Source organism: Mastigoproctus giganteus, chromosome 2, assembly GCF_048544385.1.
Source record: "Mastigoproctus giganteus isolate SK-2022 chromosome 2, ASM4854438v1, whole genome shotgun sequence".
Taxonomy (NCBI): domain Eukaryota; kingdom Metazoa; phylum Arthropoda; class Arachnida; order Uropygi; family Thelyphonidae; genus Mastigoproctus; species Mastigoproctus giganteus.
Window position 1 is genome coordinate 222,537,005 of NC_143576.1, and position 18,176 is coordinate 222,555,180.

General features: G+C 36.2%; 1 protein-coding gene across 4 annotated transcripts in view; it reads right to left on the reverse strand.

The window, feature by feature from the left end:
- The window catches only part of LOC150090159 (phosducin-like protein 1), a 63,448-nt gene that overhangs the window by 28,340 nt on the left and 16,932 nt on the right, over nt 1–18,176 (reverse strand). For 3 of the 4 annotated variants that reach the window (XM_090368980.1, XM_090368979.1, XM_090368981.1), the window contains exons 3-4: nt 17,957–18,082; nt 4,828–4,958 (exon numbers count right to left, since the gene is read on the reverse strand). In XM_090368980.1, the coding sequence (XP_090225106.1) occupies nt 4,828–4,958; nt 17,957–18,082 (257 nt within the window). The remainder of the gene's footprint in view (nt 1–4,827; nt 4,959–17,956; nt 18,083–18,176) is intronic. The other variant, XM_090368982.1, reaches the window with a different exon arrangement.

Below are 18,176 nucleotides of genomic sequence, written 5' to 3' on the forward strand. Positions count from 1 at the left end.
GATCGTGTCGGTGAAATTATTCTTGCAGGAATGGAATCCTTTATCCCACACTCCACTTTAAAATCTCGTCCTTTATCTAAACCTTGGTTTTCCAATAAATGTGCTAAGGCTGTTCAAGAGAAGAATGTTGTATATCATAATTGGCTTGTTTCTAATTCTTCGATTTCATTTTCTGCCTACACCAAAGCTCGCAACAATTGTAAAGCAGTTATTAATCAGTCCAAACTAGAGTTTGAACAGGCTAAGAGTAGAAAACTTGCTTCTTGCCCTAATGGTAGCCGAGCATTCTGGTCTCTTGCCAAAGCTATTGGCCGCAACTTTTGCCCATCTCTGCTTCCACCTCTGTCCAAACCAGATGGTTCTGTTGTCACTTCAGCCAAGGATAAAGCTGACCTGCTAGCATCCCATTTTTCTTCCAGCTCATGTATTAATGATCTTGGTAAAACACCTTCCTCCATTCCCAACACGCTCCATTCAATGCCTCCTGTGGTCTTCCATCAAAAGGATGTCAGAAGGATTTTGACGAATCTTGATGCTAAGACAGCTCCAGGTCCTGATGGTATTTCTCCACTTATTCTCAAAATCTGTGCTCCTGAACTTACTCCTATTCTTTGCCGCCTTTTTTCACTTTCTTATTCCAAAGGTGTTTTTCCTTCTGCTTGGAAATTTGCTCATATCCAGCCAGTTCCTAAAAAGGGTGACAAATCCCTCCCATCCAATTATCGTCCCATTGCAATTACTTCTACTCTTTCTAAAGTAATGGAGAAATCAATTAACCGCCAACTCTTAAACTACCTAGAAACCTTCCATCTGATCAACGATCACCAGTATGGATTCCATCAGTGTCGATCCACTGGTGATATCCTGGCTTATGTTACCCATTTATGGACTACTTCAATGGAAAGGTTCGGTGAAACACAAGTAGTTGCTCTTGACATCTCAAAGGCTTTTGATCGTGTTTGGCATAAAGGTCTTCTAAACAAGCTTCCATCTTATGGTTTGCCAACTGTTTTTAGTAATTGGTTATCCAGTTTTCTCTCTGATCGCTCACTGAGGGTGATGGTAGATGGCTCTCTGTCTTTTAACTTCTCCACTAATGCCGGTGTCCCCCAAGGTTCAGTTCTTTCCCCCACTCTTTTCCTCTTGTATATCAATGACCTTCTTCCATTGACTGGAAATCCTATCCATAGTTTTGCCGATGATAGCACATTGCATTCAACTTTCCGTTTTGAGAAATCTTGTCCTGCTCAATCAGCTTCAATTTCTCGAAAATCTGCTACCAATTCCTTAAATGCCAATCTTCTGGTAATTCTCCAGTGGGGCAAAGACAACTTTGTTTATTTCAACCCTTCTAAAACTCAGTCTTGTCTTATATCTCGCAAAAAGGATTCTTCTGCTCCTATGCTTATCTTTAGTGACACTCCACTTTCTAGGCAAAAGGATATATCTCTTTTTGGGATTACCCTGACTTCTAATCTCTCTTGGCACAAGCACATTACAAATATTGCTTCCTCTGCATCTAAAAAACTTGGTTTTCTCTTTCGCTCTCGGCGTTACTTTTCTTCCAAACAGCTGCTCACTCTGTATAAATCGCAAATCCGCCCTGCCATGGAATATTGTTCCCACATTTGGGGTGGTGCCCCCAAAACCTCTCTCAGGCTTCTTGATTCCATTCAGAAGAGGGCAGTTAGGTTAATTAATGACTCATCTCTAACAGAGTCTCTCCACTCGCTCTCTCATAGACGTACTGTTTCTGCTGCATGCCTCTTCTACAGATACTTCCATGGGCATTGTTCTTCTGAATTGGCTTCTATAATTCCTGCTCTCTCTTTCAAAACAGTCTGAACACGTGCCGCCACCAGCCAACATCCATTTACTGTCCAACTTCAAACCCACAGAACCAACTTTTCATCTTCCTCATTTATTCAACTGCCGTTTTCTGGAACAACCTTCCTTCATACGTATTTCCTGAAAATTACAATCTACAGAAGTTCAAGTCCAATGTCAACAAATATCTTCTTTCGTCTTCTCAACCTCCAACCCAAGTACGGTACTAAGTACTATAGGTTCTAATACCTCTCGTGTTTGGGGTTCACATAAAAAAAAAAAAAAAAAAAAAAAACAGTCATTAGGCCTGTTTTCGAGAACACACACACTCCTACTCTCATTTGATTTTCTCAGTTCTTGCATCACACCAAACTGACTCAACACAGTGCAGTCAACACTGACCACCATGTTGAATGCACTGCCTAAGATGTAATATGCTTCTTAACTAAGAGTATAATCCCTTTCTCCTGTCCTTTCTGTACACATTGTACTCCTTATATTTAAATTCTGAATTTGTTATGCCTGAGTGACACCAGATCTCCAATATCCCTACAATGTCTGCATTTGATGACTTAATCATAGTTCAAATTCATCAAGTTTATTTACTATACTCCTAATATTAGTGTGTATGCAAATATACATGAACCTGTTCTTAATCTTAGTCACCCTAACAGAGCTCTTTTATTTGCTTGTTGTTCCATGATGACCCACAAGCAGGGCTTGAAATCCCTGAAACTTTGCTTTCCAGGTTGCATATTCCAACAGAAGCAGTGCAAGAATCACTTTCATTTCTGCCTGCAGTTCTAGTTAATCTATTAGTCTGTGTATCCACCTCCAAGCTAGCCGTTTTTTGATGCCCCCAACACCTCGATAGTATCAGAAAATATTCTTGCACCCCTTCTATTTAGGTGTATCCCATTCCTGTAAAAATAGTCTCTTCTGTTAACAGGCACAGACCACGCTGAGATTCTACTCCATGAGCCTTGCACAATCTCTCCAATGCCAAACTGATTGACAAGGCTCTGAAACATGTACTGCCTCTTATCGTTTCTAGGCAGAATTGCCAACAATTTCAAATTTAAAACTATCTTGCGACTTTTCTCAACACTACCTTGTACTTGTTAATTCCTCAGATGTTAATATCATTAGTGCCAACATGCACAACTATATCACCCTTCATGCCCATAAAAAATGATATCTGCTCTACATCTATTTTTCTCATGGCAGACATATCCCAGTGTTATTCCACTTATCCTTTTTGCAAATTTCCTGTTTCCCTGACAATAATCACTAACAATAATTGACTCCTGTGAGAGTAGCATATTCTGCCTTGAGGATTGCTACTCTGTTACCTGTTGCACAAGTGTAAGCTCTAGCATTGAGTTGAGCAGCTAAGAGCTTGATGGGCCCCCATTTTAATTCCTTCGATGGCATCCACCTTGTTCTTAAAGCTCTCATAAACACCCATCAGAATGCTGTGTCTGTTCCTACTTTCTTCACCCTCTTTTGCCAAACACAAAGGCATCCCCATTGGCTGTATCATGTTAAGCTCAGGATGGGTCCACAAACACCGCACAAGTAGCACATTTTGTAAGGCCACAATTCATCAGATAACCACCCTGAAAACCACCCCTTCAGGGTGGGTTATCTGAGTAGGAGTACTGGGGCTCCTCCAAGCCCCAGCACTCCCACTATTCTGAGCCTGTTGCTTTTCTACCCTAGTCTGAAGTATTATTTCTGTTTAAATTCAATTTAATCTGAGAATATTACACTAAAATGATGGTTACCTAAATGCAATAATACATATTATGTCATCAAATTTACATTACATGTATTACTATATCGATACATTCAGAGTTTTAAATTAATTACAATCCTACTAGAAATAAAATTTCTTTGCTAAAAAAAAAAAAAAATATGCCAACTTACATGATTAGAACCTCCAAGCTACTTATGTACCAATATTAAAACCCTACAATTCCATACCATGCACTACACTACTAGTTTATACTACTAGTTACGTGACATGATATTCACACCAAATCACTGTTACAAAAGCTCTAAAAATATTAAGTTGTAACTTAACATAATCTCTAGCTAAATTTAAAAATAAGCTAATGAATGTGAACAGAACTATCAAGCTATTTATTGAACACAATTTAATGTGTTAATTAAGTAAAAACAAAAATGGAAAATTTTCCAAAACACTTATCCATTTCTAAGAGCTCAAAATTCTTCATCTGCATAGTTTGTAGTCTCAAACCTATAAAATATGCAGTTTCTTTTCATCTCTGTTCTTCCTACACTTTATTTTCATCACACGAATTTGGCAATATGATTTTAATTTAAAAGGGATTTTACAGAGTGCATATTTTTGAAACTGTTTTTTGTTTAAATTTTTTTTTTTAAATTCAATATTCAAATAGTTTATAATGAAACTTTGTGTAAAATTTATTTTTGCATGTCTAGTACACAGAATGTTCTGGATGTAGGATTTCTCAATATTACAAAGTTAAATTTTTGTTTTTGAAACATGGAGCTGAGTGTTTTCAATTAAAAGAATTTTTTTTTTTTTTTATAACAGATCAGGATAGGGGAACCCCTCAAGCTCTTCTTTTAACTGAGTGAAGGGCATGTTGGTTATCCTAATGATATAAAAAAAATTAACTTAAAACTATTTAGTAGAATTAGGTCACTGTGAATTTTAGTATTCCTCCAGTATGATGTGGAGTGGCAACCTCTATTTTTTGAAAATTGGATATTTTTGGATAATAACAGGAATTGCTTTTATTAAATGTATTTTTCATTCTGTTATCATAAATAATGTCAAAAACGAATTCCATTAAAAACTGCATAATTTAAAACTATTTCTTGCCTTAATATATTAAGTGGTGCACAAAATGTAATTGTTGTGAGATTTTTTTTTTTTTGTACTCCTGATAAAGGATACATCAAGCAGGGAGAAAAGTAGCACATAAAACTAATAGTTATATCACTTACTGATTATTTGTATGTTTAAGCATTTCTTCCATTCTTTTCTGCATGTACTCCTTAAAAAACTGATCATCGAGAAGCTCTTGTAAATCTTGATCCAGATTTGTTCCATTATCTATATTCTTTTCATCATCCAACTATAAAATAAAGATTTTCCATGAGAAATTATACAATATTATTTAAATTATATTATTTACACTTCTGCAGTAATAAAACATCAATGGCATGAGAAACTAGCCTATAAAAAAACTGGTTAGATTACCTTAGATTAGTCAGCAGTGGTATTTAAAGAAATTAAAAAATATTAACTTGACACAAGAAAATATTTAGTTCCAAATGAATTACTAAATGCACTAAGTTTGAAAACTATCATATTTTTTCAATTTGAAGACTGTGGTGGCAGGACAGTAAGATAATCACCACAATGAATACACAAGTGTCATATCCCATTCTCTATTATAATACACTGGTGTTCAAAGAAAGTGCATCACCTAAAATTTCACATATCTAACCCTTTTTCACAATGGTATGTTACATTAATGACTAGCATCACAATTAGAAATATAAACAAAAGATATTTATTAATAGTTAAGGCAAAGCTAAGTAATATTTGACAGGTGCTCTCAAAATATTCTAAAATGAGCATTTGCAACCTTTATGCAATAGTTTTGGTAAACATGACAATTATGGCTGAAATGTTATCAGAAGCCCTCAATTTACTTCAGTTTATCATTTTAAATGGGAAAACAAAATGAAAAGTTCACCAGGTGCAAACTAATATTTAGTTGAACCGCCTCTGGCCCTGATGACAGCAGCACACAGTCGAGGCATTGACAAGATCAATTTCTGAAAATAATCAACAGATAGTTCATGATTCCAAACACGAATTATGGCTTCCTGAAGTTCGTGAAGGGTCTTTGATTTCTTTCTGGCAACTGCAGATTCCACACGATGCCAACAGTTCTCTATAGAATTCAGGTCCGGACTGTTTCCTGGCCAGCTAAGAGTTGTAATGAACCACTCTTCCAACCTGTAACATTTTTTCACCTGTAACAAATGTAAACACATTACTGTCGAACCTGCAATGCAGAAATGAAGCTAAAGTAACTACAGAAGTGCCTACTGGCAATTTTCGCCTAATGACAAGGAGCAGAGTCGTCTTGAAAGATGCAGCTACTTGGCATGTTGGAATGGTCTCTAATGTTTGCAGCAATTTGCCTTCCAATATAGCCAGGTATCCATTGGCATTTACGGAACCTTTTATAATCTGCAGGTGACCTACTCCACGATATGAATGTCCCCCCCCCCATATCATTTGGATGGTAGGGAATTTCACTGTAGATACCATACAGTCTGGATGGTATTCTTCACCACGTCTACTGTGAATTGTTTGTCTCCCATCAGAGTCATGCAGGTTGAATTTCTTCTCATCCGAGAAAATAACTGACTTCGACTGCTCGGGGGTCCATTTGACATGTTCCTTACACCAAATTAATTGGGCCCTTTTTCATTTTTTGTGTCAGGAGGCACTTCTTCTTAGGAGGATGGGCTACAAGTCCATTTTTGAAGAGGCATCTTCTGACTGTTACTGCACTTGCTACCACTCCTGTATGTTCTTTCCATTCTCTTTTCAACTCAGACGAAGAAGCTTTACAGTTTTTAAGGCATAAGCACTTCAAAACGGGATCCGGAAAAGTGGCCCCTCGCATTTTGCCTCCCACATTTCACCTCCTGTAGATATTGAGTAGGCTACAGAAATGTAAATGATTCACCTAATTTTTTAATAATTCTAATTTATTTTGTTTTAATAGAATAAATGCACATTATTATTGTTTAAAACTCAAAGTTGTATGCAATGCCTCTAAGGTAATCAATCACATTACGATTTTGAAAATCTTGGACTATTCTTTTGATTCTAGTAGAAATTGCAGCATACTACTTGTTTCTTTGATTGCCTGAATTACCGGAAATTAGTTGTGTAATTTCGAAATTGTGTAGCCCTTGTTGTTTCTTTAAAGAATATGTGAATCGGTAAATATTTGGGAATAAAGTAGCACAAGTTACCTGAAATCCCCTGTGCCACCCCTCCACGCCATTGTTGGTACGTTGCTGATCATTCAGTGTTCGTGTGTAAACATTGCACAATTCGATGGCAAAAATGGGTAATTACCGGCCTCTCCACTGTCTTCTTCCAATTTATGTATCTTCAAAGTACTTTGCAATCACCATAGCTTCAATGGGGAAGTCATCAGCTTCAACTAAATCTTCAAATGCTTGAATAACGTTAGCAGGAGGAATAAATGCCAATGCCGGAATCATTCGGATCCAACAAGCAAATTCATGGTCTTGTTCGTATCGGGTTTTTAAACCTTCATTCTGTACCTTTTGCCAAACACTTTGGGAAAGATGAAAAAAATAACCAGTATTTACAAAACCAGGAAATTCTTGTTGGAAGGCTTGCATGACACTGTGTTCAAAATCTGTAATAAGTTGCTGGGGTTGGAGACCCGGTTGTAGATTTTTAACTTCTTGAAGCAACTTGACGAATGTGGCACGAGTTTTGTTTGGCAGAAGCGAGTAGACCACTGGAATAACTGCATTGAATTGAACCACATGAATTGTATAAAGCTGTTGGAAATGCGTGGGTACTGTGCTAAAAGTTCCATCAGAAAACCACTCCTGGCTACGCGCCAATAACTGAAGATTGTTACTAGTGGAAAAAATAAGCATGCGACCCGGGAGCAGTTCGTCCCGAGAATCATACATCAAAAACTGTTGTACATTGCCATCGATGATAATTTCTTGATAATTTTGTGGAATTACTAGGTCCTGGAGATTGGTCGGTAAAGTACCATTAAAAACTCCCGTTTTTAATGGTACTCCTGCTTTGTGCGAGTACCATTACTCGCACAATTCCGAACATGACGAATGGTTCATTTAAGTGAATCCTTTTTAGGAAGTAATGCCATGACATTGGCATGAGCCTCTGCAAATTACTGTTGCAGCAATTTGCTGTGGCCGTTCATTCGTGGTTGTTGCATGTTGCTGTATTTGACCAATCAATTGCAATGCTTCTCACCTTGCAGCTTGAGCTGCATGGTTATGTTTAGTTACGACTTTCACAACTGGGCCTTCCAAACCCTCTGTCCAAACACGCCCTTTGCAGGTGGAACATTTTTCACAAACCCAGATTCCATGTTTTTCATCTAGAGTTCTTTGAAAACACGTAAATGTGGTTGTCATCATCTACCAATTTTCTTTTGCCTCTAATTGACGAACACTTTTTGCTATTGTGCACACAGGATTAATCAATCAAGATGCAAAAATAATATGCAGATATTGCACTGCCTGCGACGCTCAGCTTGTTCAGGTGATGCACCACCGATAATGAGGTGGCAAAAACAGCAAACGCACACTGTCCACTGCGCCAGGAAATGTGAGGAGAGCCAGATGCAGGAACTTTTGTTTGAATTTAGACAAATCAGAACAAGATTCACTTGTTACTGAAAACTCCTATAAGATTAGTCACTGTTCCCTCCCCCCCATGTCTGTCACTAACCACGTGACTATCGCCCTCGTGGTCGAGTATGTATTCTTTCCATTGTGAAAGGATTAACAGTTCCAGTTAATCCTTTCACAATGGAAAAAGAACCCTGAAGACATACAAAAGGGGAGAAATTAGTTTAAAGGCTCCGTGACAATTTGTACACGAATTATCGGAAGTTCAGTTCAAGTAATCGAGAGAGTTTAACATTGAATCTCCACTAAAGGAACTGGGACTTCAATAAAAATTCGAGTTATCAAGAATTGACTGTATTTACATTTTTGTAACCTACTCATTATCTACTGGGGGCAAAATGTTCCAGGGGCGAGATGTGGGGGACGAGATGCGAGGGGCTACTTTTCCGTAAAGCCTTCAAAACGCGGTCCTGTTTTGATGTAGAGACTCGTTTGCACCTGGTTCCTTTTTTCCTATCAGCAAAAACCAGTATTCTTGAGTTTAGAAAGTAATCTACTCATTGTCAACTAATTACAAGACACTCTATAAGCAATATGACAGGAATAACATCCTTCCTCACGTAAAGCAACAATAGCATTCTTTGTTCGTGGCATCAACTGTACATAACTCGCCATCCTGACACAAGCAAGGAATGACTGCAACTCTTGCAGAGTGTGCTTATATAGCTGAAAGTAACAGCTGATGCAATATTACGTCATCACCTATGTGTGTCAATCTTATCTGATGCAATATTACGTCATCACCTACGTGTGTCAATCTTATCTGACGCAATTTGTAAGAAATATTGCCATATACTTACGTTATTCGGATGACAATTACAATTTCAAGGGGTGATGCACTTTCTTTGAACACCAGTGTATTAACAATACAGAAATTATATGACATGATGGGTCATTCAGACTAGTGTGGCTGGCAAAAAACTTTTCTTTTTCAAAATTTATATTTATATATATACACAGGGTGTCTCAAAAATACACGGCATAACTTCAGGAATGAGTTCCTCACATGTAGACAATAAAAATATTTTATATCAACATAGTTCCGGAAATGCTTGGTTTCCAAGATTTGAAGGAATAATAATTGTTCAAAATGTCCATCTTTTGCCTGAATACAGGCCTCACATCAACATCTCATGGACTTGCTAAGATGATGCCAAATTTCTTGCATGTTTCGTATTGTCTCACAACCTGCCACAATTCGATTGCGGAGAGTTTCCACATCAGCTATCAGAGTCGAATACACCAATGACTTTAAATGGCCCCACAAGAAGAAATCTAGTGAGTTTAAATCAGGTAAGCATGGAGGCCAAGCAGTTGGTCCACCTCTACCTATCCACCAACCAGGAAACCTTCGATTCACGTAATTGCGGGCTAGATGACTGAAATGTGCATGAGCGCCATCATACGTGAAGTGTGCTTGTTGGTGAATGATAAGTGGCGTGTCGTCCAAGAAATCAGGCATGTTGTTTTCCAGAAAGTTTCTGTATGCCTGCCCTGTGAGTTTGTTTGAAGTACGTGGGGCCAAATAAATTATCACCCAAAACACCTGCCCAGATGTTGAGGTTGAACCACTATTGGTGATGTGATGGAAGAACTGCACGTGGGTTTTCCTCAGCCCATACATGCTGATTGTGAAAGTTTTGGATTCCATCTCGTGTGAACTGTGCTTCATCTGTGAATATCACTAAGTCAGGAAAGTGAGGAGTTGTACCACACTACTGCAAGAACCACTGGCAGAACATTACTCGCACAGGATAATCTGCCGGTGACAAGGCCTGTACCCAATGCAGATGGTAAGGATATAGTTGGTATTCTCGCAACACTCTCCAAATAGTCGAACGTTGAACAGCCAATTGCATTGCTATTCTGCGTGTGCTGATTCCAGAAGTGGCATACACAACATCCAAAATCTCCTCTACTTCAGGAGTCGTAGATCTTGGTCATCCTCTGTCGGCAGCACGAGGTGTAAAGGTCCCATGTTCACAAAGGTGGTGATGGATACCTTCCAACGTTTTCCTGTCTGGACATCTTCGTTTTGGGAACCTTTCGTGGTACAAATGATGAGCCTCCAGAGAATTGCCGTCCGCCAAACCGTACGTAAAGTGCATATCCGCTTGCTCCTGATTTGAATACATGGTCGGAATGGAAAACCACCAGATTCTGTCAGTACCTTGTGATGAAGGAAATCACCTGCAGGAGATAAGACATTCCGGTTAATAACTCAGGAACCAAGCATTTCCGGAACTATGTTGATATAAAATATTTTTATTGTCTACATGTGAGGAACTCATTCCTGAAATTATGCCGTACATTTTTGAGACACCCTGTGTGTATGTATATATATATTTTAAATTAAATAAAATAAAACATAAGCCAGTAGTATGGCAAAAACTGTAGAGCGAAAATTAACATAAAAATAACCAAATAAACAAACGAACGAAAAAGAAGAATAAAAGTTAGACATAAATAATAGCCCAGAAACCCCTATATAATTTCGAACTTTAAAATTTCGGTCCTCTGTCGATATGGGGCATAATGGTCAGTCTATTTTATTTTAATTTATTCTAATTTTGTTATCTTTCAGTAGTTCCTTTAATCCCCTTTTTTTGGTGATATTTCACGTCTTTTGGAACTGGTACCTCTTGGGGGGAGGGGTACTGCTAAATTAACATGTAATTGCCATTATTCTAAATTTTATATACGTCATGTTAATTGGATTTAAAGTTTGAAATTATATAGGGGTTTCTGGGCTATTATTTATGTCTAACTTTTATTCTTCTTTTTCGTTCGTTTGTTTATTTGGTTATTTTTATGTTAATTTTCGCTCTACAGTTTTTGCCATACTACTGGCTTATGTTTTATTTTATTTAATTTAAAATATATTTCGGCTTCATATGGAGGAATTGCAAGTCGCTGCCTCTAACGAATGCTCAATTATTCATTTTATTATAATGTAACTTTTGTCAATATTTAATGGTAGTATATATATATATGTGTATATATATATATATATATTGTAATAAATGAGTTACATGGAAAGCCAAAAGAAAAAGATGGCCAAAACATGAATAAAAGAAATAATTAAAAGGTGGTGACCTGTAAAATAAAATTGATTACATGAAAATAAAGGTAATGGCAGCTGGCATCAGATAAGGGTGGGCAAATTTGGATATGGTTCAAAAAAAGAACCTATGGTGTTTTTCAAAAAGATAAAGGTAACGGCAGCTGGCATCAGCTGCCGTTACCTTTATTTTCGTGTAATCAATTTTATTTTACAGGTCACCACCTTTTAATTATTTCTTTTATTCATATTTCAGCCATATTTTTCTTTTGGCTTTCCGTGTAACTCATATGTATTACAATATAGATATATATATACATTTGCATCCTTTGCTGCTGCTTTATGCACTTTGGCGAATTTGACATATCCAGTGTATTTTATTTTATCTTCCCCCTATTTCCACAGGTTTTAATTCATTGGTATTATATTAGATATTTGATATAAACAGCAGACTCTTGATTTACCAGGATCGCACTTAAAGACTCCAAATAAAAAAATTTAAAAAAATCAACCAGAAATCATAAAATTCAAGTAATAACCAGAATAGGTATAAACAGATGTTTTGCAAGTCGTAAATAAGCAACAAGAAGTGGCGTTATAAGTCATCATTGGGAGATTAGTGTGCCTATTATTTTGCAACTCCCATTGTCTTCACACCCGCCACTAAAAAAAAAAAAAAAAAAAGAGAGACCAAATGTTTAGTTTGTTTTAGTGCGTCACGTCGATTGTTGTGTTCCATTGCACCACAAAAGGACAAAATTTGTTTCGTTATTTATGTCACGGATGTCGGATTTTTTTTTTTTTTTATAGTAATGATTTTTTTTTTTTTTGTTTAGAAATCGCGAAAATGATGGGCAAACTCAAGTTGTGCTTTCAATTAAACAAAAACTTGAAATTATTCAAAAGTTTTAAAATGGTGCATCTGTTAAATCTGTAAGGCACCATGATAATATGACCAAAGCATAGGCGACATTGTAAAAAATAAAGGGAAGCTATTAGATATAAAATCGACATCGTATTGGACACACGGGTAGTGCGTGGTAAGTTTTATCGTTTTTTTTATTTATCACCATACTTTTTACATAGGTTGCTGAACATTTTTCGATAACGTAAGTCTGAAGCTATGTAAGTTGGGGACTTTGGGACTTACATAGCTTCGGACTTACATTAGGTTATTTATATTTTTTTTTATATGACTGAATATTTCAGTGAAGAGGACATTATTTCACTATAATAACGTAAAAACCCACAGAATTTCAACTATTGGTATTATCGCAAATGTAATAGGATTGAGTTTACTACCCATTTATAATAGATTGCATTAAGAGAATAGCACAGTAACCTGGAAAGTGAAAATTGTTTTTATTGTTTTATGGCAGTGACCTCTAGAAATGAACTTTAGTAAAATGTGAGCTAGCGTGGGGTGATAATAGTGTTTTCACCTTAGCCCATGAAGTTCTTTTCAGAAAATAAAATTTTGACTGTTATCATGGTGCTGACTAAGAGAATAAGTGACAGCGGTACTAGTAAATCTATCAAGAAAAGGAAAGTGATCGAATTGGATCAGAAAATTAAAATAATAACGATGTATGAAAATGGCCAAACGTTAACAAGTATCGTGCAGAATTCAGATATGTCAGTGGCAACAGTGAACACAATAAAGGAGAAAGACAGAATACGAGAAGCGGTGAAGTGATCGGCACCAATGAAGTCAACTATAATAACCAGGGCTACGAAATACATATTAAGTTTTTACAGTACAATAACATGCATTTTTTTCTTCCTTTTATGTTTTCTTTTCTTATATGCCACTCTAACTACTTCACCGCTGTCCCCAGATAAAGTTTTTAATTGAACTAATTAAAAAAATATATAACTATTTTTCTTCATTCTTCTGAGGATATTACGTAGTTTTTGTAATTTTGGCATATCAGGGATATGGTAGCAATATTTTATTAGTCATTCCCGAGTTATATAAAACTTGACTTACGTAAGAAATCCTGGAACATATCTCTTACGTATGTCGGAGACACTATATTTTTGGATTAACAGGGAAATCGATTATCTGGGAATTTTTTTTTACCATCTATCCTGGAAAATCGAGAGTCTACTGTATATACAATTATGGTATATATGGTTATATGTGTCTGTTACCATGAATAGAGGCTTCCCCAAATACTAACTCATCTTTTAAGAGCTGTGAAACATCTAGGCTTTTAGAACTAAATTATATTACAGGATGAACTAGGCATTGCACCTTACATGTTTTTCAGCTCTTGAAAGGGAAAAATAAGATATAAATAAGCTTTGTTAAGTTTATAAATTTTATACAAATTAATATAAATATTTTCTTTTCCCCAAAAATTAAGGCATTTTTCTAGAGCAAAAATAATTTTTATGCTCTCATCTCAGAATTCAGCAAAACATTATTAATCCATTGTGACACCACTGTCATTATCTAGTTACTGACGTAGTGGTATTCCAAAAAGTTGTCTCATCATGAGTCTAAGCCTAATGAAAATCAAGACAACCAGTTTAAGTTATTTGGCAGATACTTCAACTGTATTCACTCTGAGATATCTTCACTTTTTAAACTTTAAAATTATTCAGTGATCTATAAAAATTTTCCTCGAAAATGAACTTAATGTTACAAGAAATAATTAAAATGCTGCTAAAAATAAAACCACTAAAAATACTTTAAACTAGAATTAAAAAATCTAAGTGTTACCCTAGTGGATCCTCTAATTTTAATTACTACATTAATTCATTGTTGAGTATGATGAAAGAATTTTGAATCACTTGAATTTGAGTCACTTCTGTCTGATTCCCTTAATTCTGGTAATCCAAACTTCTTAGTGGCACTAATTACCCCTGAAGCTTTAAACAGCAATTAATTTCCCAACTTCAGATTACAATTAGAATGCACCGATACCCCTACAAGTGGAGTTGAATTAATTGTATAATTTTAAAGCTAAGTACTGGAAAATAAGCTTTTGCAAAAACTTTTATGAGCTGAATTAATCATATTTGTTTGGAAATTGTGGTATGTTCTTTCCACCAATAGGCTCAGGTTTTGCTGTCCACAGACAGGCAAGAGTTAATATTACAAACTGTAAAATTATTCACTGTGAATCGCCATGTCTATAAACCCACTGACTTAAATTCCTTTGACAGGATGCTGTTCTAGAGAATGTGGAAAAGCAAATTAAAAATAAAATGGTAGTGAAAGCAAAACAATTTGGATTCAGTTTAGATTTATAACAAACGTATATCTGAAACCTTTCCTTGCTCCCAGTAGTTATTCCATCAAGTCAAGTCTTTTAATAATCTCCAAGAATAAGATTACAAATATGAAAGAAACTAGCTGTGTGTGTGTGTGTGTGTGTGTGTGTGTGTGTGTGTGTGTGTGTGTGTGTGTGTGTGTGTGTGTGTGTGTGTGCGTGTGTGTGCGTGTGTGTGTGCGTGAGAGAGAGAGAGAGAGAGCGCGCCAACAGCACAACCTTAGTGAAGCTGATATAGTCTACACCAGACACATTGGTGCAAGTATCATGAAAACTACCAATTTGCTTGGATATTTATACACAACACTGTCTAGCACATACTGAGGATGATGCAACAACCAGAAAACATCTAGCCACAGACAGTCCTGTGTTCAGAGACCTGTTGATGGAAGGTGAAAAAGAATCATGCAGTTAAATAGACTGGTGACAATCAAATGACAATACAGTAAAACAGTGATGTGCGAAGTGGTATACCAAAATGCACAAAGCATTGAATTCTATCACAGATGAGGTAATAGCAGACAATATCACTGAATTTCATTCTTGGACATTTGAAGATAGGAAAAACATTGGACATTAGCACACGATACAAGAAAGCAAGCTTAAACAGCATCAGCCAAAAATAAAAAAAAAAAACCTTCCCACTTCACTGATCCATTCGTTCCAAATGTTTGTCTAGTTCTGCCTTGAATTTATTTAAGCTATCAACAACAGATGGAAATTTGTTCCAGCAATCAACTATCTGCTGGCTAAAGGCAAATTTCCACACATCTATTCTAACAACTGTCTTTCCTCAGTTTGAATCTATGTTCCCTCAGGTTTGTAATCTGAGCAAGAGGAAGAATCCCATCAGCATTGAACTGCTCAATCCATTCAAGGCCTTATACACCTGGTGACAATCAAATGACAACACAGTAAAACAGTGGTGTACAAAGTGGTATACCAAAATGCACAAAGCATTGAATTCCAAGGAGATTTTTTTTTTTTTTTTGTTTTTTTTTTTTTTTTGATTTGGTAGTTGTTGGCGCATCGGCTTCTGTGGCCATATTGCACCTCCCAAGGTTTTTTTTTGCAGTACTTTGATCCAAGCCCGAGGCGGGAATCGAACCCGCGACCTTGGGGTTGCCGGGCAGGTACTTTACCCACTCGGCTAGCCCGGTCGGCTTCCGAGGAGATGAAAACTACTGCCTTGTCTGATGAACCTCAGTTCCAAATGTTCTATGCTGATAGCAGGATCAATTAATGACAAATATATTTCTGGGAAAGCAAAATCAAGGACCCAGCATGCCAGATGTAAATGCTACAGGCCAGTGGTAGAAATGCTGGTAGCATTCTTTTTTAAGGACATTTAGGCCCCAGTTACTGGATGAATAAAACTGGAATATGTGTGGTCAGCAACAATATTCAAGTAGGCTGCTGCATTCAGATATTTGTCTACCAATTTGGTAGACAAATATCTGAATACCTGTCTACCTAGGGACTTAACATGTTATATGTTCAGTTATCCATCTGGTAACAGTTACTTCCAGTAGAATAATATGCCATGTCATAAGATACAGATATTTTGTAACAGTTCCAAGTTACCATACTTCAGCCTGTATCAGGTGCCAAAAGGGAACATTTTTAACATGCTAAGCATGCAAATAAAATTAAAATTGACAGAAATAAATGAGACTATAAAAATTAACATTTAACATGTTGACTGGGATCGCCAAATGTAGCAATCCTAACAGAATTAGGATTTAATAACAGAATTATTAAAATACCTCAGGGATTAAAAATTCCAATATAAGGAGATGGTATAAACTCATTAGTTAGCATATCAACACAGAATTTGTTACAGAAGTCTCTTAAGAACATTTTGAATAAGAACTAAACTTATTTTAGAGAATATTCTAAACAGAGTATTCTGTGGATCGGCATAACCCTTTCAAATATATAGAAAAGTCTCTATGAGGAAATAAAGGTATAGACTATAGAATCAAAACTGGGCACAAAAACATTCCCACACCTGCAAATTTTTAGAAATTAAAAAATGGAAGACTTTTTAATAGATATCAGGCTGGAATGCAGCCAGAAATGACTTGTCATCATGGAATGCAATAAAGTAAGAGTGAGTGTGTGTTTTTTTTTTTTTTTGTTAGTTGTTGGTGCATCAGCTTCTGTGGCCATAATGCACCTCCCAAGGTTTTTGCACTACTGTGATCCAAGCCCGAGGCAGGATTTGAACCTGCAACCTTTAGGTTGCCAGGCAGGCACTTTACCCGGCTAGCCCAGTCGGCTCTGCGTGTGTCAACCTCAACTTTATCTCATTTACACTGCTTCATGAATACACAAACTAATAGAACAAATTTATCTGCAAAAAAAAAAAAAAGCTGCACTTCCCAGGAAAAAAAAAAAAAAAAAAAAAAAAAGATCCAGTTCTAATCTCAATGACATCAATTTCCATTTAAAATCTTCTAAGCCCCACTAATTTCTGATGGGATTTCAGCAATTTATTTCCTTGACACCACTCATTTCATTTGTTCTAGTTATTTACCCTGTGATTCCTTGTCAGATGCTTCCTTCCTATCTGTTATATCCTCTTTTGGATTTCCTCTGACTCAAACTTTCTTTACTCATCCAGTGAAATTCATTTGTTACTTCTATCACTTTCCCACCTCTACAAATCACTTTAACTTAATATGTTCATTACTTTAGTAGGCTCCAATTTTCTAGTTGTATTTATGTTGAGATAGTAGAAATGCTGAGACTTTTGCTATTACTAATGACCTTATATGGTTTGTTCATTTATCTACTAAGACAACAATCCTAACCCCCCTCCCCCCTCCCTCCCTCTCTCTCTCATCTGTTCTCACCAAAAACATTTCAAAGTAAGCAGTTAATATTAGTTGTCCTCCAGGCACCTCAAATTGCAACTGCGTGGTGGTCTTTTACAACTGGAGCTTGTACTACATGGCCATTTTCAACCTCATGTCATTTGGCATTCAGTGTCAACCGGGTTTATCCATGATTATTCTTCTTTTCTTGTTTCTTTAGCCAGGCTACTATTTTAAAAACCCCAATCCTAATACTTGCTTAGATCATTTCAGTGAAATTATTTTTGTAGGGACAAAATGCCTTTATTTCCCATTCCATCCTAAACTCTTGTTCTTTATCTAAACCAAAATTTTCAATAAATTTTCCTATGTCAATGGGTTTTTATAGCACCTTATATATTTCTGGGAAATTTATTTTAAAAAATAACATATCCTGTTGTTCAAAATTTACCTACCTGAGACCTACAAGTCAGTGACAGTTTTTTAATTAAATTTATTTTTTCTTTCTCTTGTTCTTCTCTCTTCTCTGTTTCTAGTTGCTTATACCTTTGCCAGTCTTTAATAACCCCTTTAGGACCTGTCTGATAATAAAATTACTTATAATTCATAATTATATTAAAAAATATATTAAAATGTTAAAAAGTAAATTATTTCTCAAAATAATTATTTATTTAT